General features: G+C 55.5%; 1 protein-coding gene across 2 annotated transcripts in view; it reads left to right on the top strand.

Moving 5' to 3' along the window:
- Positions 1-992: 992 nt before the first annotated feature.
- Positions 993-22264, top strand: part of NTRK1 (neurotrophic receptor tyrosine kinase 1) — a 40465-nt gene continuing 19193 nt past the window's right edge. The window contains exons 1-9 of one of the 2 annotated variants that reach the window (XM_084823555.1): positions 993-2600; positions 7706-7780; positions 8418-8489; positions 10551-10619; positions 16643-16803; positions 17032-17195; positions 17518-17644; positions 21167-21502; positions 22043-22060. In XM_084823555.1, the coding sequence (XP_084679681.1) occupies positions 2425-2600; positions 7706-7780; positions 8418-8489; positions 10551-10619; positions 16643-16803; positions 17032-17195; positions 17518-17644; positions 21167-21502; positions 22043-22060 (1198 nt within the window). In that variant the 5' untranslated portion in view covers positions 993-2424. The remainder of the gene's footprint in view (positions 2601-7705; positions 7781-8417; positions 8490-10550; positions 10620-16642; positions 16804-17031; positions 17196-17517; positions 17645-21166; positions 21503-22042; positions 22061-22264) is intronic. The other variant, XM_084823554.1, reaches the window with a different exon arrangement.

The raw sequence follows: 22264 nt of genomic DNA, 5'->3' as shown, positions 1-22264 counted from the left end.
CCGCCCCGCCGGAGCCCACTTCCCCGGAGCCTGCGGGCGACGTTGCCCCGAGAGGGCTGCGCCCTCCTCTGCTCGCGGGCCCCCGCGGAGCGCAGCCCTCGCGCCTCGCCCGCCTTCGGGGCCCGCGTTCTCCGCCGCCGGGGCCCGCCGGAGGGGCTGGCGGGGCCTTTCCGTGGGATGCTTCGCGGCCTCGGCGCCCAGCCGGCCCCTCCGCCTCCCTGCCGGGGCTGCCGCCGGCCCCAGGCAGGCTCCCCGAGGCCGGCGGCGGCGGCCTGCGGAGCCCTTTCCCGGGGCGCAGGTGCACTCCCGGGGGGCGATTTTCCGGCCGCCGCCGCTTTCTTGGCGCGGCAGCGCAGCGCTCGCGGCAAAGGGCTCGCAGGGCCGTCCGCCGCGAAGCCCCGGCCCGCGCGCCCCCGCGATCAGGCGTTCGTGGAGATCAGGCGGCGCGGGGCGTTTCTATTGTGTTGACTCTGCCGGCCGGGAAGGGAAGCCGCGCAGCCGCTCGCCTGGCCCCGCCCGCGGGATGGTGCGCGGAGCCGGGTGTGGCGGGGGCCGAAAGCGCGGCTTCGCAGGGCTGCCCCGCAGCCCGTCCCGGGCCTTTCCGAGCTCGGCGTCATTCGCGCCGGCGCGGCGTGGGGGGTCCGGCCCGTTCCCCTCGAGGGGGCTTCGGCTTCAAGCTGTGCCCCGCCGCCCCCCTCCGGGAGAGCCCTCGGCGAATGCAGGCCTTCCTCTTCAGGGGGCCGCGGGCTCCCTGGGGCCGAGCAAGGCTGTCGCCAGCCCGCCCGCCGGGGCCTCCCCCTTCGCTCTTGCTGGCGCGCCAGGGCTCCCGCGCGGGGCCGGGCAGGCGGGCATCAGGCCGAGCGGGGGGCGGCCGCCCGGGCCGAAGCCGCCCTCTGGACTCGCCTGCCCGCTCTTCGCCGCTCTTCAGAAAACGCTTCTGGGCTGAAGTTCGTCTGGAAGCAGCGCGGGGCTAGAGGGCTGGGGCGGGGCGGGCGGCGGGGCCTTGGCCACGGAAGGCCCCCACGGGGAAGCCGCTTGCTTAGCTGGGCGGCCGGGGCTCGTTTCCCGGGCGCTCAGCAATTCCTCGGGGACAGGAGAGCAGCCGTCTGACCCAGCGGCCCTGGCCTGCGGAAGGGGAGGCCGCAGTCGACCCAGGAGGAGAAGGGGGGCGAGCGCTAGCTGGGCCCTCCGTCCAGAGGCCTGGAGATCAGGTGGCGCGGGGCGTTTCTATTGTGTTGACTCACCTGCTGCCGAGGGCAAAGGGCGGCGCAGGGAAGCTGGAATGGGCACGGAGAGCACGTTCCGCCCTCGCAGCTCAGCTCGGCTGTGAAACACTCGTGCCCCCCAGCAATGCGACGGGGAGGTGCCCACTGCCTTGGCCTGGCCCTCTTCAGCTCAGCCGCCCGAGGCCCCGGGACCTGGCAGGCGAAGGGCGGGCACCCGCCCTCCTGCTCACCCCCCTGCTGCTTCCCTGGCGTCTCCTGCTCCCTCCAGGCACTGCTGTGTTCAGTCCACCGCTCAGGTGCTCCCGAGACTTGCCAGATTTCCTCCTGCCCCCGGCCGGGGTACGTTGGCCTGCCGGGCCGCTCCTAGCCCTACATGTCTGTGACCTGCTTCTCGTATGGATTTGTCCCCAAATGCAGGACTACAGGTGGAAATGGCCCGGCTGGTGGCATGCATTGCCACGCACATGCGTTGGAGGGGAAGAGCAGCATCTGCTTGCTCTCAATTTAGTTTCCAACTGTGGTGAGGTCAATATCACAAAGAGCGTGGCTCTGGGCATGTGAACAGTGTCTTTCTGTCTCATCGGAATTAATGCATTCTACTATCACAGATCTGGGCTGGCTTCAAGGCCGCTTGAGCTCCAGCGCTGTCATTTTAGGAAGCAAGATTACCCGTGTGTGAAGCCGTCTTGAGGCCTTGCCCAGTTTTACTATTTGTGTAAAATGATTTTTAGGCCACCTTCAAGGGTAGAGCCCTTTTCCAGCCATACCAGTTCAGTTCTCCACTGCTGCTGCTTACACCGGGTGCCGGGGCATCAGCAGCCCCTGCCACCTACCTAGGAAGCTCCACAAAATGTGGCTGGTGCCACCAGATCTCCTCTCCCTTCGTCTGTGCTCAGAGGACAGGAGGGGAACATCCACAGGGCTGTTGCTCTTGCTGAGTCCGCAGAGACAGGCGGTGTGCTGCTTGCAAAGGGGGAGAGGGTGTGTTGTGGGGGAGGAGAAATGGAAGCAAGCTCCACCCCTTTCAGGTTGAGCGCCCCCCCCACTGCCCTTTAAACTGAGCAGATGTTTGCATGCACAAGTTCCCTGACTGACAAGGAGGGAAGAGATGCAGTGAGGGAGCTGCGCTGGGCCGTTGGGGGCAGCAGATGGGGAGCTGCTGGCTTCGGTGAGCGGAGGGTGCGCCCGTGCGCGAAGGATGCTCCCGGACGGGGCCGGGCTGGTGCTCTGCCTGGTATGGCTGTCCCTACCTCGGAGCGCGGCCTCCCCCTGCCTGGAGCAGTGCAGGTGCTACATGAACACGCTGCTGTGCCAGGAGCCCAACACCATCCAGAGCCTGGCGCAGCTGCGCAGCTTGGAGAACTTCACCGAAATGTGAGTGTTGCTCTCAGGGGCAGTCTGCCTTGGGCTATGTGAAGCAGGACATTTGGGTGTTGCACCGGTGGGGTGGAAGGGAGCCAGTCCAGGCTAACTTCTGCATCAGATGCCAGTAGGAGGGTGTGGCGGGAGTTGGGGCGCCCCTCTGGGGCTCTGATGCATCCGTTGTGCTGAGGGGAGCGGGTGCCAAGCTCGCAGGGGCAGAAGGTCATGGGGAGCCAGCAGGACCTTGGTGGAAGAGGGGAGGCGCCAGTCCGGCTGCTGAGGTGCTCTGCCAAGCCAGACCAGAGAGCCAGACGAGCCCCAACCACCCCTTGGGTGGGGAAGCCAGGTGTGCTGCAAGCTGTCAAGGCACTGGGGAGGTGGGTGGGTCTGAAGCAGCTTCTGCCCACGGATGCACAACTCTGAGGCCTGGGGAAGGCCAGCATGCCACCTGCTGCTGGGGCTGCCTGGGGAGGGACCCCTCCCCTCAGCCATCTCAGGGCAGGTCTCTCCCTTTTGTGCCCTTCTTCGAGGGAAGAGGAAACCTGTCTGAGCTGCCTGAGAGGAACTCGGTGGCATATTGTGATTAGCAGTCATTTTATGCCCGGGAAGTTAAACTAGGTGCATGTTTCTTCCTCTTGGACCCAAATTTGCACTTCTGCTGGGGAAAGTGGATGCAGGCTGTTTTCAGACGGGTTTTGTGGGATCTCCCAGTGCAGAGGCTTCTTGCCCTTTTTTCCTTTGCCTCTCTCTTTTGCACAAACACACCACTGCCTTCTCCACCTTTGGCAAAGTTTTTGGCATGCCCCTCTTTCCCACTTGCCTGGGGAAGTGGATTAAGATGTTCCAGGGGCTGCCCGCTCCTTCCAGCTTGCATGATATGCTGCTCCTTCACGGAAAACACTTCCTTGTATGAAATCGCAGGAGTCTTGCATGTATAGCTTTTTCTTTGTGTGTGTGTCTGTAAGGTTCACACCACTGTGAAATTCATGAACATGCAACTGTCAAACTTCAGTGCACTGGATGCTTTTCCTTCTACATGGTAGCAAAAGTCAGTGTTTTAGGGCTCAGCATGCAAAGAAAGTTGAATGGGGGGGTGAGATGGACAATATCCACCCTCCCCAGTGGTGCCTTCTGCTTGCAGCCAGAGAGCACCTAAAAAGAGAAGTGCTTGGAGACGTAAATTGAGGGACTGCATACTGTTGCATGTTGCTGAGACTGCCTCTCATTTGCCCACAAGTGCTTAAGGAGCTCAGTGGTGAAGCGGCATGCCTATTGCTGTGTAAGCGTGTAGTCTTTACAAGAACTTCCTTGCAATTACCTGGGGAGGTGGTGGGCTCTCCCACACTGGAGGCCTTCAAGACGAGGCTGGACAGCCATTTGTCAGGGATGCTCTGACTTGGATTCCTGCATTGAGCAGGGGGTTGGACTCGATGGCCTTGTAGGCCCCTTCCAACCCTACTATTCTATGATTCTATGATATGGCTTGGAAGGTGGCTCATGGAACCCCAGTTGCAGATGAAGGAGCTCGTAGGCCAAGCGTCTGTCCTGCATAAACTGGCAGAGGGTGAGGCTTGTTAAGCCCGGAGACGAGGACCGCGGGCAGGGAGGGTCCTCTGGCTTCAGCAAAGGCATCACTGCACGGTGGGCGCCTGGGGGCAGGCAGCAGAGGGGTGGCGAGCTGGGGGTCCCCAGAGGCTGCTGAGCCCCTCCTCGCTCCTGAGCCACCTGCGGTCAGGGGACAAGCAGGTGGGTGTCTCTTCTGGGCTGGCTAAAAGGGGGTAGCCAGGGAATGTGCAGAGGGGTCCAGCATGGGACAGGAGGCCAAGTGGGGGGATGTTGACATGAATGATCTCCAGGGCCACGTCTGCAGAAGACACTGGGATAATTCGCCGTAACACCCCCCAAATGCTTCTGTTCTCAGCTAGCTGAGCGACAGAGTGGCAGATGAGCATCCATTTATTCTCTTATCCCATCTTGACTTCGGGATAAATAATATTCCTCAATGATGTTCTTTCCTGGGGCCGCTGGACAAGGCCAGCTCCTCCTTAGAGCGTGCCATGGCCTCAAGGCCAGCAATCCATTGCCCTGAGACATCCGAGGGATGCCAACTCATTTCCAGGAACTGGCCCAGTAGCTCAGCATGTGTCTGCGAGGAAGCCTGGCTCCCTGAAGGGTGTAGTCCTCCCCCTTTGCCAGAGGAGCTGTGTGTCAGCCTGCCTCTGGAGCTGCCGGAAGAGAGCCCGTTTCCTAGAAAAACCAGCCCTGGAAGAATGCCTGATCCTGTAACGGGCAGAGGGGGAGGAGTCCAAAAGAGCCCTGGGGGCGCCAGATCTCCCATTGCTCCCCAGTCCTCTCACCTCATCCCAGCTTAGCATCCAAACACCCCTCTCTGTTAATAGCATGGTGCTTGCTATGCTGATGCTGTCTGCACTGGCCGGTGACTTCCCAGGAAGAGGCCTGGGGAATCAGCTCAGCATAACGGGACTGTGGAAAGGTCAGATGGAGCGTTACAGATGTTTAGGAACGGGGAGGGAAAGAAAGTGGCAAGCGTCAGCATGCCGTTCTGCAAATCTGTGCTGCAGTTACATTGGGAGTGCTGTGTACAGTTCCCATAAACTAATGCATGGCATGGAGGAAATGGATGGAGAGAGACGTTCCTCTGCCCCTCCTGCTCAAACGTGGGGCTCACCCAGTGGAATAATGGGCAGTAGAAATAACTACTTCTCCAGCTGACACACTCTTGGACTTCCCTGGCACAACAAGATGAGGTGTGAACCACAACCCTCCAACCTTTAAAAAAAAACTAGATAAAGGCAGGAAAGATACTGACCGTGGCAGCTAAATGTTCTAGCGTCTGGATTCAGAGCCAGGATCCTGCTGAATATTAGATGCTTCTGTGCTCGGCTTTTGTGCTTCCCAGTAACATCCAGCTGCACGTGGTTGGAGACAGAATGCTGGGCAAGGTGGACCTTTGCAAGGCCACGATGACTATGCCCTTGAGTGGGAATGGTGTGGAGGTCAGGAGGAAATTGCACCTCCTGGCGATTCCACACCTCGTTTGACCTTGTATAGCTATTTCTGCCTTTGCCCAAACTCTCTGCAGACGTACAGATCTCTTTCTCCCTCTCTCTCTCTCTCTCTCTCTCTCTGTCTCTCTCTCTCTCTCACACACACACACACACCTGTGGGGTGCTGGTCCACATGTGTGTTTTGACCATGTGAGAAACTCCTGTCTTTCCTGCCTTCCTATATGTGCTGGGGTGGAAAACGTAATCTTGGATGGTGAGTATGAGAGGCACAGGCCTGGTCTGCTGGAGAAATGTCTGCTGCTTAATGGGATCGGTCGTCTCTGCGAACTGCTGGATCACCCGTTACGTTTCTCCATTTGAGGAGTTGCCCTAGAAACATTTGGCTGCTTTCATGGACAACAACAGTATATGGTGTGGACCAGCCCTTGGTCCAACTTGGAAACAAGGTAGAGAGACACCTGATTTGAGAAGGCCAAGGCTTAGAGCAGCCTCCCCCCACCCGGTGCCCTCAGGACCATCTGCCTCCCATCATCCCTGGCCAGCACGGTCAGTGGCCAGAGGTGATGGGGGTTGTAGCGAAGAACATTTGGAGGGCTGACTTGGAGCGACAGAGACACTGCAGCGTCACTGGTCAGGAAGACGGGCAAAGAAATGCAGAATGAGGTGCCTCTTCCCAGCTCATGTGGAGCAGCCAGGAGTCTGTTTCCAGTAGGAGACCTGGAGCTCGCACACATGTCCTTCCACACACAAGTCTACTCCTGTTTCCCCCCTGCACCCCCACCCAAGCTCCCTTGATTTCAGCAGCCTAATTTAGGAGGAGAGTTAGGCACTGTGTTGTTGCTGTTGTTAAACCACGGAGTCGGAAACTCGCCAGTCTGCTGCAGACCCCCTAGAGATCTCCCGGTGCCTCCACATCTACCTTCTGCCCACTCCCGTTGTAGAGCTAAAAGAGAAGAAACTCCTTTCTAGACATAGGGCCATGATGGCTTGTTTGCTGGAGCTCTGTGCATTTGCCTCCCTGGCCCGCTGTTGCACCCGGTCTTGTTGAAGCCCCAGAGGCTTTGCCAATAGCTCTTCTCCATCTTCTGAGCTATAAAAGGAGAGCAGCTGATGGGCCATTACGCAGTTCTCTCCAGCACAGCAGGGGTCCATCCATTATCTCCCCCATGGTAGCGAGAAAGGTTCCAGGAGGATCTAGCAGGGACTGATGCCTGCTGGAACTTGGGCAAGTGGGGGAGATGCCACTCCCCTGCCCAGCCATTGGCAAGCAGGAGGTGGCTAGTCATGGCGAGTGGGCATAAGCCTCCACCACATAGCACACAATTGCACTGAGAGGCCCTGGGCGTAGAACAGTCATTCCTCTGTTCTGCTAGAGAGAAGACCACCTCATACCAAGGCAGAGGCAAAGAGGAGACTGTGTCAGGACATAAGCAGGCATCGCTAGTGCCATCTTTGGATGGGTTGCCAAGATGCTTCCCACACCGTCGGGCTTCTCGCTCACCTGCTGTTTTAGGATGCCTCATGACAGGCTCGGACCTGAAGGGGAGGGTGTGGGCTGCTTTCCCCCTCCATGACAAAATAATCTTGATGAGCCTCAGCCTATTAGCTTTATTAGCGCCCACTGCAAATCTCAAACGCGTGAGCCAGCTTTTGCGTTTCACAGTTCCCCCTTCCTTTCCCTGAGATTCCTGTTTGCGATTCTCCAGCCACCGGCTACATCCAGATGTCTCACCGCTGAGCAGCCCTTGCCTCAGCACAAGCTGTTCACGGCTCGGCAAGCCCCAGGTGCACCCAGCAGGGGAGTGCCTGGGGCTTTGCGGGCGTCTGCGGTGGAGCCCAGAAGCACTGTCCTCCCTGTGCCCCGGCTGGGAAAGTCCAGGGGCATCTCGGGTGCGGGGAGCAGAGCCCTGGCCTTGCTGGCCCCGGGAAGGCTGTTCTTGTGAATATCCAGACACCTGCCCGGCTGCAGGGAGCTGTGCACATGCCGTGGAGGGCCGTTGCATTCCAGTGCTGTAGTCACTCCTCAGGCCCATGCATGGAAATATTGCAGACTCTCAGTCTGGGCTGATGCGCTCCCCTCCTTTTCAGAGTCATTGAGAACCAGACCGCATTGACCAACCTCACTCTGGATGACATGAAGAACCCCCGAGACCTGAAGAACCTGTAAGTCGGCGGGCGGGCTGGCCGCTCCGCCTGGGAGGAGGCTGGGGAGACGGGTGGGGGAGGGCCCTTTCCCCCTGGCTGAGGTCTCCTGCACAGGGTTTTGCTGCCACTTTCCACCCCACTCCCAACCTGCGCTCCCTCCTTTCTCCGCCTTTCCTCCTCCGGGCAGCAATGGGGGGGGCGGGGTTGGCAGCGCGGGGGCAGCAGATGGTCCAGCTCGAGGGCAAGTGGCAGGGCGAGAGGATCCACCGGCCCCTGACACCACACCGATATATTCCTAAGGAAGGGGGAGGCCGATCGCAGGGCCGGGCTGGGAAGAGCAGCTGCTGACCATTCCCGCCCGCCCAGAGGCCCCGGGAGCTTCCATCCCGTTCCCGAGGCTGAGAACTCCCGGCGCTGCCTCCGAGGAGATGCTGAGCAAGCGGCACCAGCCACCCTCTTGTCAGCCCTCACGAACATCGCAAGTGTTCAGGCAGGGCACCTGCCGTCTTCCCCCACAGCCCTTCCTGCCCTCCTGGTGCTAGCCCAGAGTGGCTGCACCACGGCGCCCCCTGGGCCAAGGGAGAGGGTTCTGCCCCTCTGGCTCCCCTGATGTGGCTGCTTCCTGCAGGGAGCTGACTTTGCTCCTTCGTCACAGGACCATCTCAAAGACACAGCTGCAGTTCATTTCGCCAGACGCCTTCAGAGCCAGCTCCAACCTGACGCACCTGTGAGTAACTGCAGCGGCCTCAAGCACCTCCTCGCTTGAGCTGTCTTTGGTTCATATAGAATCATAGAACAGTAGGGTTGGGAGGGACCTACAAAGCCATCAAGTCCAACCCCCTGCTCAGTGCAGGAATCCAAATCGGAGCTTCCCTGATGGATGGCTGTCCAGCCTCGTCTTGATGCCTCCAGTGTGGAAGAGCCCACCGCCTACCTAGGGAATCAGTCCCATTGTCGTACTGCTCTAACAGTTAGGAGGTTTTTCCTGATGTTCAGCCGGAATCTGGCTTCCTATCACTTGAGCCTATGATCCCGTGTCCTGCACTCTGCGATGATCGAGAAGAGATCCTGGCCTTCCTCTCTGGGACAACCTTTCAAGGACTTGAAGAGCACTATCCTATCCCCCCTCAGTCTTCTCAAGGCTGAACTCCCAATTCTTTCAGTCTGTAGTGCAGAATGGATTGGGGCTTGAGGGCGGGGGTGGGGGGGAGATCCCAGCAGGGGACTGCTTTGTTTTGGCACCAGATTGGCATTGCAGGAGGATTAATAGCTTCTATCCCGGAGCCTCAGTTCCCCAGCTGCAAAATGGGGCTCATAATAATTCATCAGGTTGCTATAAGGTTGAGAGTCGGAGGAGACCATGTCCATGCTGGGGCCCTTTGCTGGGCTCCTCCCCTTCTTTCTCCCCTCTCTCCACCTGGGAAGTCCACCAGCCCACTTGCAGTGTCCAGACTGAGTGCTGGGTCTCCCCCGCCCCCAGCTCAGAGGAGGAATTGATCAGGAGCAGCTGTCCCTGGCATTGAAATGGTTGTGGCAGCAGCAATCTGTCCCGTGGCAGCTGCTGGGCTGCTGAGCAGATGAATGGTGCTGCTAAGCTGCAGAAGGGAGCGGCCCATTGCCTGAGCTCCCCTCCCAAGAGTCTGAATGGCTTAGGCTCCTGCTCAGCGTGTCCAGCAGCCCCTGCCCAGCCCCCTCCCACAATGCATGCAGGGAACCACCCACCCAAACGTAGACACCCCCCTCCTCCTCCAGCAGCTATTTCAGCCCATTCTACCCCGCAAGTTAGGAGGGGGGGCGGTGTGAGACAGCACCCTCAACGTGGGTCAGCATTTCCCTGTGGCACTGTGAACAGGACGCTGCTGGCATCGGAGCTGACTCAGAACCCAGGGAGAAGCACGTCCCTTTTGTAAGGCGTAGGCAGGTGCCCAGGATGCAGTGGGATGATGGGAGCCACGTCGCCTCTGACCCATGCCCGGTCCACAGCCCACTTCTCTCCTGCCAAGGCTTCCTCCGGTCCATCTGGAAGGACTCCGTTTCCATGGAGTGGGTCGAGGGACTCCGCCTCCGCATTCAGTGACAATGGGCTGGCTCCTTTGCTCCCAGGCCTTGGGAGCTGCATTGGGGCTCCACTTCTGGAGCCCTAAAAAAACACCCCTTGGGGACTTCTGGGCAGTGCTTGGTGTATGTGGCCATTAAGAAGGCCGTGTGTCTCTTAGCAAGAGTCGAAACACCATCCAGAGGTTCAGCTCTCCTCTCGTCTGACATTGTGCCTGCAGATGTATCCCCGTCCCTGAGAATCCCGTGCATCTCTTCTCTCCCTGTCTTCCTCCCCCAGGTTCATTGAAGCCCTGGGCTGGGGCACTGTTAATCATTGTTAGTGTTAATGTCCCTGTGCAACAGAGAGTTATTGATTTGTTCCCATGTAGCACACTGCTGGCCTTGCCGCCCACCCCCATGACTTCCTGTGCAGAGAGAATTGCTGGCCCTGGGAGCTCAGCCATGTCCATGGGGAATGCCGCTAGCTTGCTACCCTTTGGACGTCTCCTCTTCTGTCTGTCCAGGGCTAGCAAAACAAAGCCAACTGGCCAGGAATTCCCGTTTTTTGATACATCCAAAGGAGCCACAATTGGGGTCCCAGCACAGGGGAGAATGGGGCAGCCAAGCAGGGTCAGGCCTTAGGAACGGCCACAGAGTTGCCCTGCTGGGAGGGTCGACAACACTGGAAGCAGGCGGAGTCCTGGCACCAGACAAGCAAGGTGCCTCCTCTTCCTTATTCTCTCCCTTGCAGGAACCTTGCCTACAACCAGCTGCGGTTCCTGTCCTGGAGGGTTTTCCACCACCTCCGTCTGCAGGAGCTGTAAGTCACCACGGCAGCCAGGCTCTAGATGGGGGGCACTTTCTGCCCGAGGCGGGGAGTGGGGAGGCAGTCCTTTGGGAGGCTTGTGGGGCTCAAATGTCAGTCCTACGTTCGCATGCTTCTATGGATGCACCCAGTCTTGTCATAAAGCTTTTGGTTGTTGCCCAAGGGGAAAATGGGACTCTGCTGATTTGTTCCAAAGAAGCAATTATGGGTCGGGGGATGCTTAGTCTATGCTGGGTCCCCATTTCCATACCCCCACAACAAAAGGTGTTTATCAAAGTGGATCTTGTCCTCTGAGGCTGCAGACTTCCGTTTCCCTGCATGGGGCAGGAGCAGTGGAAATGCATGAGAAGTGACCTGAAAGTGCCACCAAAGCAGTGTGGCCTGCCACTGCCGTTCCTGGCACAGCTTTGAGGGAACCCCGCAAGCCTCTGCCCAGAAAGGACAGAAGAAGCTGGCCAAGGGTGACCCTTTTCCTTGTCAGGGCTCCCATGATTTGAAATTCCTCATGACAAATGGGACCAACAGATGGAGAGAGGCTTCGCGTGTTGAATTTCCACCTGCTGCCTTCATTTTAAAGCCTTCGTTTTAAGGCACCCTGTCCTCCGCACTCACCCCAAAAGCAGAAAAGAAGCTACGTAGAGCTAAAAGAAATAACTGGGAGTGTCTCGTGCCTCCAAAGCCAGCCTCCTGCTTTCGTAGAGACAGGGTAAGGGCTGCACCTGTTGAATTTCTGTCATGCAGTCCTTTCAGGACATAGGCTGTTTCCCACAGGTGACTCCTAGCACCATCTCTGCTATGTGGAACCATTTCTCAGGAACCTTTTGGTGGGTCCTCTGCTCTGGCAGGACGTGGGAAACAAACATGTCCCGTGGGCTGTGCTCCTGGGCGTAAGCCTCGTTGAACTCGGAGGGGCCGTGTTCCCACTTGAAATAGGCATGCTAGGATTGAGCCCCCTTCCTTTCTGGCCAGGCTAGCCCATTTCTTTGTACCGTTCATTTCCCACCTCTCTTCTGGCAAATTCTGCCATTTGGGAGAGAGCAGTCGCCTGACGTTCTGCCACTTGGATCATGTGGCAGGAGAGAAACTGAGGCACGCTTACCATAAGACGTAAGAAGAGCCCTGCTAGGTCAGAGCAGAGGCCGATCTTTCCCAGCATCCTGTTCACCCAGTGGCCAACCGGCTGCCTGTGGGAAACCCACGAGTAGCACAGCAGTGCAATGGCACCCTCACACTCGTGTTCCCCAGCAACTGACAGGAAGGGCTTCCATACAGAAGGCTTCTGGAGTGGCAAAATCATCGCTGTTCCTCCATGAAGTGCAACCGGGACTGCACAGCTGAGGCTCTGACGGTTTGGGCGCGTGTCCATCTTGCTATGTTCTGTCTCCACAAATGACCAGGGCATCACCTGGTGGTGGGGAAATGGCCGTTCCTCCACCACCACCTCCCGTTTACTTCCCCAGCTCACCGAATGAACAGCATGTGATGCAGTTTGGTCCTGCGTACATAATTTCTTAAACCTTAATGGCCGGGGTGCCCCATCTTCATGCTCCCACTGTGGTACAAGTAGGAATTACCCCACCCACCTCCTGCTGTCCCAAGCACCAAAAGTGAGCTGGGAGGTTGTGCTGCTTTTCCGAGCAAGTGAGATTTTCTCCTCTCAGCAACACGTTTTCTGACTGGCTGCACAGCTCCGCAGAACCTCAAGACCCAGGAGAGGGGGATTCGCCTTGTTTGCACTGAGCTGCTTCTTGCTGCTCTTCCGTCCGGCATGGAACGTCTTGAAGCTGCCCGCCCCGCTCAGAGCGGTAAGCAAGCAGCCCCAAATAAGAAAAAGGACCCCCACCAACTTGTGCAACTATGGTAGAGCAAAATGGTGTTCATCCTCATCAGTTAAAAAAAAAAGAAGCAACAGGTAGTTGTGTCCTGTCATTGGGTGATTTCAGTGTGGGTACTGAGGTCAGCTTGTTCTGGGGGCTCCAACAGTTTCCCCAGAGCATTGAGTTAAGGTGGCCAGGAGAGCCAAAAGCAAGAGGACCTGGAAGGCCTGTCACGGGACAAGCGAGGCCAGCCACAGAGAAGCAAGGGGCAGTGCAGCGGGCCATCCCCCTTCCCCAGGGGCGACAACTCCTCGCACATTTCCAGGCCACGCCTGCAGAGACACTGCGCTGCTCTTCCACTCTTTCCCCCAAAGTCGGCTTTTCTGGGGGAGACAAACAGTGCACACTAGACGAACACAGGAGGGTGCCAATGTCATGTGGACAGCCCCCTAGATGTGAGTGAACGAGGCGTGGCTGTGGCACAGAAAAAGCCTCACCTGGAAGCACCCTCAGTGGGACTCGCTTGTGTGCATGGACTGGGGCTGTGGGTCTCTTCTGACCAGCGCAGGAAGCTCTCCCGCTTGCAAGATTCCCCTCCTCCATTGCCAGTCCTTTCACCAGCAGTGGCCAACCCCCTTTTTCTTTTCACTCCAACCTCCTCCAGGGAGCAAAAGGACAGTGGGCAGCGGCAGGCACAATCTTTCAAAATCTTTCCCATTTGTATCTGCTTGCCTGCAATGATTTCTATGCCCTCCCACCACTCCCAGCCTTCAGAGAGAGGATTCTAAACAGAACCTGACTTGTGTGGAGCACTTGGCTTTTTATTGCTTCATTTTCCTGGGAGATTTTCCCGCGTAGCAACTGCAGCATTCTCTCGCTCTCTCTGTAGGTATGCATGTATGTAATGGCCTGGCTGCGGCCAGACATTAGTGTGTCTAGTGGCTTATTTACTTGAAGCTCAGTTTTATCTCAAGGTCATTTTATTTATTTATTTATTTATTTATTTATTAAATTTATTAATCGCCCATCTGACTGGTCACCCAGCCACTCTGGGCGATGTACAACCCACCATAAAACAATTTAAAACAAAATTTTACCATAATTTTTTTTTTTTTTAAATACCCTAACCCACCCCAAATGCCTGCCTGAACAACCATGTTTTTAATGCACGACGGAAGCTCATTAAAGAGGGGGCATGACGGAGTTCCCTAGGGAGGGAGTTCCACAGAGTGGGGGCTACCACAGAGAAGGCCCTCTCCCTCGTCCTCACCAGTCTAGCTGTCCTGGCTGATGGGACAGAGAGAAGGCCATCTGAGGCTGATCTTGTTAAGCGGCCTGTCTGGTGTTGCTAGAGGCGCTCCTTAAGACAGGCTGGGCAGGGTTTTAAAGGTCAAAACCAACACCTTGAATTTGGCCCGGAAAACAACTGGTAACCAGTGCAACTCCTTCAGCACTGGAGTGATGTGATCTCGCCGGCGGCTGCCTTTAATCAGGCGAGCCGCCGCGTTCTGTACCAGCTGCAGCTTCTGAACCGTCTTCAAGGGTAACCCCACGTAGAGCGCATTACAGTAGTCTAAACGAGAGGCGACCAGGGCATGTACTACCGATGGGAGCAGATGGTCGGGAAGGAAGGGGCGCAGCCGCCGTATCAGATGGAGTTGATACAGCGCTGTCCGGCTCACAGCTGACTCCTGAGCCTCCATGGACAGCTGGGAGTCCAAAATGACCCCCAGGCTGCGGACCTGGTCTTTCAAGTGTAGCCGTACCCCATTCAACACCAGGTCAACATCCCCCAGCCTCCTCTTGTCTCCCACCAAAAGTACCTCGGTCTTGTCAGGGTTCAGCTTCAGCTTATTCCTCCCCATCCAGCCACTCACCGTCTCCAGACATTTGGACAGGGATTCTACGGCCAACCTTGGTGAAGATTTGAATGAGAGGTAGAGCTGCGTGTCATCTGCATATTGATGACACTGCACCCCAAACCTCCTAATGATAGCCCCCAGCAGCTTCACATAGATGTTAATTAGCATCGTGGAGAGGATGGAACCCTGTGGCACCCCACAAGTAAGTGGCCACGGGTCCGAAACCTCCTCTCCCAGTGCTACCCTCTGGTACCTGCCAGAGAGGAAGGACCGGAACCACCGCAATACAGTGTCTCCAATGCCCAACCCCTCCAGGTGGTCCAGGAGGATACCGTGGTCAACGGTATCAAAAGCCGCTGAGAGGTCGAGGAGAACAAGGAAGGAGCATTCACCCCTATCCAGAGCCCTCCTCATATCATCCACCAAGGCGACCAAGGCCGTTTCTGTCCCATGCCCAGGCCTGAAGCCCGACTGAAATGGGTCTAGATAATCAGTTTCTTCCAAGTGTGCCTTCAACTGCACCGATTGAACTGCACCGCTCAATCACCTTGCCCAAAAATGGCAGATTTGAGACTGGGCGAAAGTTGTTCAGAACTTGAGGATCCAAGGAGGGCTTCCTTAAGAGCAGTCTTATCACTGCCTCCTTGAGGGCTGATGGCATCAGTCCCTCCTTAAGGGAGGCGTTCACCACCGCCTTGATCCCCTCACCCAGTCTCTCTCTGCAGCTCAGAATGAGCCAAGATGGGCAAGGATCAAGTAAGCAGGTGGTCGGCCTTACAGATGAAAGCACCTTGTCCACTTCATCAGGAGGAAGAAGCTGGAACCGATCCCACAAAACCGGTTTGCCACAGGCCGCGTCTTGCTCACTAACTGTATCCACAGTGTGCAGAGTAACACACCTAATCTGATCAATTTTATCTGCAAAGTGCCTTGCCAAAGCCTCACAGGAGGCCTTAGAATGCTCCAGTGGTTCCAGAGCCACAGGACCGACCAGGCTCCAGACCACTTGGAACAGCCTCCTGGGGCAGCACTCTGCAGACGCGATGGAGGCAGCATAATATTCCTTTTTTGCTGCCTTCACCGCCACGTGATAGGCTGAAGATACAGCTCTAGCCCGTGTCTGATCGTCTTTGGAGCGAGACTTCCGCCACCAGTGCTCTAGCCGTCTCACCTCCTGTTTCAGAGCTCGTAACTGCGGATTGAACCATGGTGCAGTCCGAGCCCTGTTCAGGGGGAGAGGGCGTTTCGGAGCCACCCGATCTAATGCCCCAGTGATTGCGGCATTCCAGCCACCCACCAGGGTCTCGACCGAGTGGCCGTTGGCATGCCCCAGAGAATCCCCAAGCGCGTTCAGGAATCCATTTGGATCCATAAGACGCCTGGGGCGGACCATTTTAATGGGTCCTCCACCCCTGCGGAGGGGTTGTGGAACCGAGAAGTCCAACATCACCAGATGGTGATCTGACCATGACAAGGGGGTGGTGGATATACCCCCGACTTCCAGATCACTCCCCGCTTCTCCAGAAACAAACACAAGGTCTAGTGCATGACCGGCTACATGGGTGGGCCCAGTTAGAATATGGTGCAGCTCCCAGGAGGCCATGGTCTCCATGAAGTCCCGAGGTGCTCCTGTGAGGATGGCCTCCGAATGTACGTTGAAGTCCCCCAACACCAGTAAGTTAGGGGACTGTACACGCTCATCAGAGACCACCTCAAGCACCTCGGCCAGGGAGTCAGTCGTGCTATCTGCCCGTGCAGAAGTCGGAGTGGGAAATCACGCTGCAGATCCTGAACGTCTCTCCTGGCTTCAACCTCCAAAACCTCACATGCCAAGCAGAGAATGAGAAGGTCATGTTAATTGGCCAGACCCACCTGGGCTATTTAAGCATAATACATGCTAAGATCACCATCACTTGAGTGATGGTAAAAAAAAAAACCCAAACCACCCTGCGCAAGAGGAGCTTGGGTGTGTCAGGTGAGCAGCGCTGGGAGTGGAGATGGAGTTTAGAGCACCCCACTGCATCCTTTTTGTGGGCACCAGCTCCACACACAGAGACACTATACAGAATTTCTCTGTTCCCCAACGCATAATATTATTAAATCATAGACTGACTTTGCTGAAGCTGGAAAAGATGCCTTCGAGTACACAGTACTCTCACGCTACTTAATTTACCCTGAGTTAGGCCTGAATGAACACCGTAAATCCCTCATAATTCCTGATTAAATGCAACCTGAGAGTTACTGGGGCATCTGCTAAGCAGGGCCAAATGTGTGACGCTCCTCTCGACGTCTGCTGGGGTCCTCAACAATCCAGCTGCCGCTTCTCTCCTCCCCACAGGGTTCTTGTTGGGAACCCGCTCCAGTGCTCTTGTGGGCTCCGGTGGCTGCAGCTGTGGCAGGAGAGCAGGCAGGTCGAGTTGTCTGGCAACCAGTCCTTGCGCTGTGTGGCAAAAGGCGAGAAGGCAATACCCGTGGCGGACATGAGTATTGAGGGCTGTGGTAAGTAAGTGGGCATTGGATGCTCAGGGGCTGCCCCACTTGAAGTCCCCAGGCCCGTGGCCAGTGTTTGATGTATGTCCTCACTGAATGCTCACCGTCCAAGCGCTTGTCCCACCCCAAAAGCTCTGAGGCTCCCTCGGGTCCCCCACATGGCTCCTTTGAGGAGGACGAGTGACCCTTCCTGGCCCAATGACCAGCCGTCTCTGTCCCTTCCCATCTCTTTGGCAGACTTCCCAACGGTCTTGATTGAGTACAACCCTGCCCCGGTGGGTGAGGGCGAGAACGTCAGCCTGACGTGCCACGTCACAGGAGAGCCGCGACCAGATGTGCGGTGGCATGTGCCCGACGTGTGGTCTGATCCTCCCATCATCACTCCAGCAAACACAAGTGGGGTCAGTCACCTCGCCTTTTGTAGGGGTCCAGGAAGCATCTGTGAGGGGGAAAGGAGCTGGAGGTACCTCTTATCCCCACCCTGAGCCTTTAAAGCAGAGCGAGAGAGAAATAACAATAGATGTGATTCGGGAGAAGTGCTCCTATTCTGCACGGGATGGGCAGAGTAGTCGTTCGCCTTCCCATTTTCGCCATCTTAGTCCCATGTGTATGAAGCAGCTGATGGGCTTAGGAGCGGGCCACAAAGCCCGGGGAGGGTGGTGGGCGACGGGGTTGGCCCAGCAACTGGCATGCTGGAGCCGCTTATGCTCTCTGCCCGTGCAGAAGTCGGAGTGGGAAATCACGCTGCAGATCCTGAACGTCTCTCCTGGCTTCAACCTCCAAAACCTCACATGCCAAGCAGAGAATGAGGCGGGACTCAGCGAGGACGTGGCCCAGCTGAACGTGACTTGTAAGAGCGAAGGAGAGCTCCGTGGAAGGTCTCCGGCCCTGGCTGGTTTGGCTTCCCTTCCTGGCAGCCATCTGCGGATTGGGCGCGGGGAAAGGGGGGGTTCTTCTGGTAACCTTTCCTGTGATGTTCAATGAGAAAGGCAGCACTGGAGTCTGGGGTGGGGTTTGGACAGGGAATTTTTTTAGACCATGTCAAGGAGAACACCAGCAAGATCCCACATTTACCACCACATGTGAGGAAACCTACTTGTTTCCCTTTTTAAAAAACTTTTGAGGGTTGGGTCCACGGAATTCCCTGGCACAGTTTTTAATAAGAGCTCTCAAATTGACCTCACCATTAGTGAATGCTTCCTCATCTAAAAACTCCTTAACCGCTGCCACCAAAATAAACCCTCAGTACCTAAAAGAAATTCAGTAGCCTGGTCCTCATGGCCGAGGCACAGGATTGATGTCATCACTGTTCACATGAGTTCGTGTTACATCTATGTCCTGCCATTTCCCCTCTTGCAAGGAACTCAAGATGGCTCACATGGTCCCTCCTCTCCATTTTGTACTCATAACAACCCTGTGAGGTAGAATCATAGAATAGCAGGGCTGGAAGGGGCCTACAAGACCATCAAGTCCAACCCCCTGCTCAGTGCAGGAATCCAAGTCAGAGAATCCCCGACAGATGGCTGTCGAGCCTCATCTTGAATGCCTCCAGTCTGGGAGAACCCACCACCGCTCCAGGTAATGGGTTCCATTGTCGTCTTGCTCTAACAGTCAGGACGTTTTTCCTGATGTTCAGCCGGAATCTGGCTTCCTGTCCCTTGAGCCCATGATTCCGTGTCCTACACTCTGGGATGATGGAGAAGAGATCCTGGCCTTCCTCTCTGGGACAACTTTCAAGGACTTGAAGAGTGCTATCATATCTCCCCTCACTCTTCTGAAGGCTAAACATGCCCAGTTCTTTCAGTCTCTCCTTATAGGGCTTTGTTTCCAGTCCCCTGATCATCTTCGTTGCCCTCTTCTGAACCCTCTCCAGTTTGTCTGCATCCTTCTTAAAGTGTGGTGCCCAGAACTGGACACAGTACTCCAGATGAAGCCTAACCAGTGTTGAGTAGAGGGGAACTAGTACTTCTTGGGATTTGGGAGTTATGCTTCTATTAATGTAGCCCAAAATAACATTGGCCTTTTTTGCAGCCACATCACATTGTTGGCTCATATTCAGCTTGTAATCGACAACAATTCCAAGATCCTTCTCGCTTGTAGTGTTGTTGAGCCACGTATCCCCCATCTTGTAACTGTGCCTTTGCTTTCTTTTTCCTAGGTGCAGACTTGGCATTGATCCCTATTACATTTCATTCTGTTGTTTTCTGCCCACCGCTCCAGTCTATCCAGATCACTTTGAATTTTGTTTCTGTCTTCCAAAGTATTAGCTATCCCGCCCAATTTGGTGTCCTCTGCAAATCTGATCAGCATTCCCTGCACCTCCTCTTCCAAGTCATTCATAAAAATGTTGAAGAGCACTGGGCCCTGCGGTACCCCGCTCGTTCCCTCTCCCCAGCTTGAGAAGGTCCCATTGATAAGCACTCTTTGAGTCCGATCCTGTAGCCAATTGTGGATCCACCGGATCGTTGTTTCGTCTAGCCCGCTTTGAGCTAGTTTGCTCATCAGGATATCATGGGGCACTTTGTCGAAAGCTTTGCTGAAGTCGAGGTATATGATGTCCACAGCATTTCCACAGTCCACAAGGGAGGCCACCTGATCAAAAAATGAGATCAGAGTCGTCTGGCAGGATTTGTTCTTGACAAATCCATGTTGGCTTCGAGTAATCACTGCATAGTTTTCAAGGTGCAAACTGATTACTTTATAATCTGCTCTAGAATTTTCTCAGGGATTGATGTCAGACTGACAGATCTGTAGTTCCCAGGTTCTTCCCAGGTAGGTTAGGCTGAGAGGCAGTGACTGGCCCAAAGTCACCTAGTGAGCTTCATGATCAAGTGGGGACTAGAACCCAGATCTCCCAAGTCCCACACTAACAGCTACAGCACAGTAGAGGCAGGTTTTCAAGATGAACCAAAACTAAGATGTTTATTAAGGGAATGATTTACAAAAGGGAATAAAATGTCATTCTTCAAATGACAGGCTAAGATTATTGTTCCAGACAGGTAAGAGAGCCTTTGCCTGCTAAATCCACTCTCAACAGCTTTCCCCTCAAATCAGGTTTCCCTAAACTCCCCCCTAGCTCTCAGTCAGGAGCCGATGCTGTACAGCTTCCTCCTCTGCCTCCAGCTCTTTATGTTGCCTCCAGTTTCTAGGATGGTTCAGATGTTTCAGGGATTGCTTGCCAAAGTGTCCTCTCTGAAACCTCCTCATGCTGGCCTTGGCCACCTGCCTGCTTGAATCTTCGCCACAGCCTCCCAGCACAGCCTGCCCTCCTCGCACCCAGCTCCAACGTCACATCCTGTTCCAGAGGGGCGCTCTCAGGCCTGTCTCTTTTCTAGCTCTTTCAACTGAACTTCTCTTCCTTTCAAGCTTCCTGACCCAAATATTTCAACTGAGTTCTTCCTCGGGGCCATGCTGAATATAAGTTATTGTTTTAATTAATTAATTAATTACATTTCTGTACTGCCCATTAGTCAAAGGACTCTGGGAGGTTTACAAGACAAAGCATAAAGCCAGAAAATATAATAACAATATAAAACCATAAATTTAAAACAGAATAAAGCAAAGGTAGTAACCAAGATAAAAGCCATTAGCAGTGCAAAGATCTAAAAACACACACATGTCCTTTTTAAAACCGAAGGGCTAAAAAGCCTGGGGAAATGAAAAGGTCATCTGGCGCTGGAAAGACCATCATGTAGACACCAGATGAGCCTCTCTGGGGAGGTCATTTGACAACCGGGATGCCACCACTAAAAAGGCCTCGTCCTTAGTAGCCACCCGCCTCACTTCATTCTGCAGGGGTGCCTGGAGAAAAAATGCCTCTGAGGATGATCTTCGGGTCCAGGCAGGTATATACTGAAGGAGACAATCCTTTAGGTAACCTGGCCCCAATTTTATTTATTTATTTATTTCATTTCTGTACCGCCCAATAGCCGAAGCTCCCTGGGCGGTTCACAAAGCTGTTTAGGGCTTTATAAGTTGATACCAGCACTTTGAATTTGGCTCGGGAATGGACTGGCAGCCAATGCAGGTCATAAAGCACTGGTAAAATGTGATTATATTGGCTGGTCTCTGTCAATAATCTTGCTGCCCTATTTTGGGCCAGCTGAAGTTTCTGGATTAGATAATCTATAACTTTATACATTACTTTGGGGCATGTTTTACTAATGCAACGTAAAACCAAAATGTAGCATGTCCCTCTCACATTTTTTCTATCAAGCCTGAGCATATAGTCTGCTGCCTGAACTCTGCATCCAGGAGTGGGAGATGAAATTCGGTGCTGGGCAGCGGCAGGATGGGGGAAACAGCGGTGTTTCAGGCACGGCGGCTTGCGGGTGTTCTAAAGTCGAGGCTTTGATGCTCTTCCAATCTGCAGTTCCAGCAATGATCCACGAACTGGGCAAAGCTGTGAATTACCATCACTGGTGCATCCCCTTTTCGGTGGACGGCAACCCGAGCCCCAGCATTTCATGGCGCTTTGATGATGACGACCTGGTTGAGTCACACTACATCCATACCGAGTACTTCCCAGAGGGGATTCGCAACTCCACCACGTTGCACGGCTGCCTGATTCTCGACAAGCCCACCCACGTCATGAACGGCAACTACACCTTGCTTGTGCACAACCCCCTGGGGGCAGCAGAGGCCACCACCTACCAGCACTTCATGGACACCCCTGATGAGAATTTCCGTCCTGAGGACCCCATTCATGGTAACTGGACTCTCTGGGGCAAACTCGCCCCCACGTTCCTTAAAACGCGAGGAGGGAGGGAGAGGCGGCCCTTGGGTTCTTGCTGTCTGTCTTTGATGCTAGCACAGACCAGTCTACAAGCAGAGCGATGTGCTCTGTAGCAGCTAAGCTGCGCTTCCCCGTGAAGGATCCTCTTTGCTGGAAGTTTTTCAGGAATTGGATGGTAGGATGGAAGGCAGGACCTTCTCCAGGGTGCTGGAGTTGGGCATGGCCACACTGGCTTTCCCCTCTCTCTCTCACGCACACATGGATGAATTGGGCAGGTGTTGGGAGCAGTCACTGGGTGGGAGCACGGAGCCTGTTTCCTCCTCGCTGAGCGAGGGGTGGCAGCAAGGGTGTCGTCTTGCTTTCACGGATTGCCCAGCGCTTGTGCCGGCACTGGCAGTGGGGGCGAGGGAGTGGAACGCGGTGTGTGCATGCGTGTGCTTGCAGGCACAAGCGGAAACTCAAGGGGCCCTTGTGAAGAAGGGTAACAGAGCTCTTTCTCCGCTTCTCTTTTAGTGTTGTTATCACCGCCGAGTAAGTATCTGGGAAGACTCTGCAGCCCCCTTTGCAATCTGACGGGGAGGATGGTTGGGTCGGGTCAGGCCCAACGGTAGGATCCCTGGACTCTGGTGGAGGAGGGGAGACGCATAACGCCCGACGGAGCTGTGCTCTTGCAGTCAAGAGTAACGAGCCCTTAGACGTGTTGTGTTGTGTGTCTGTTGTGGAAGGCAGACCCCA

Source organism: Heloderma suspectum, chromosome 17 (genome assembly GCF_057233095.1).
Source record: "Heloderma suspectum isolate Gila_16-S chromosome 17, 16-S_ref, whole genome shotgun sequence".
NCBI lineage: Eukaryota > Metazoa > Chordata > Lepidosauria > Squamata > Helodermatidae > Heloderma > Heloderma suspectum.
The sequence above is the reverse complement of the archived record's forward strand: the minus strand, read 5'-3'. Positions and strand labels throughout refer to the sequence as shown.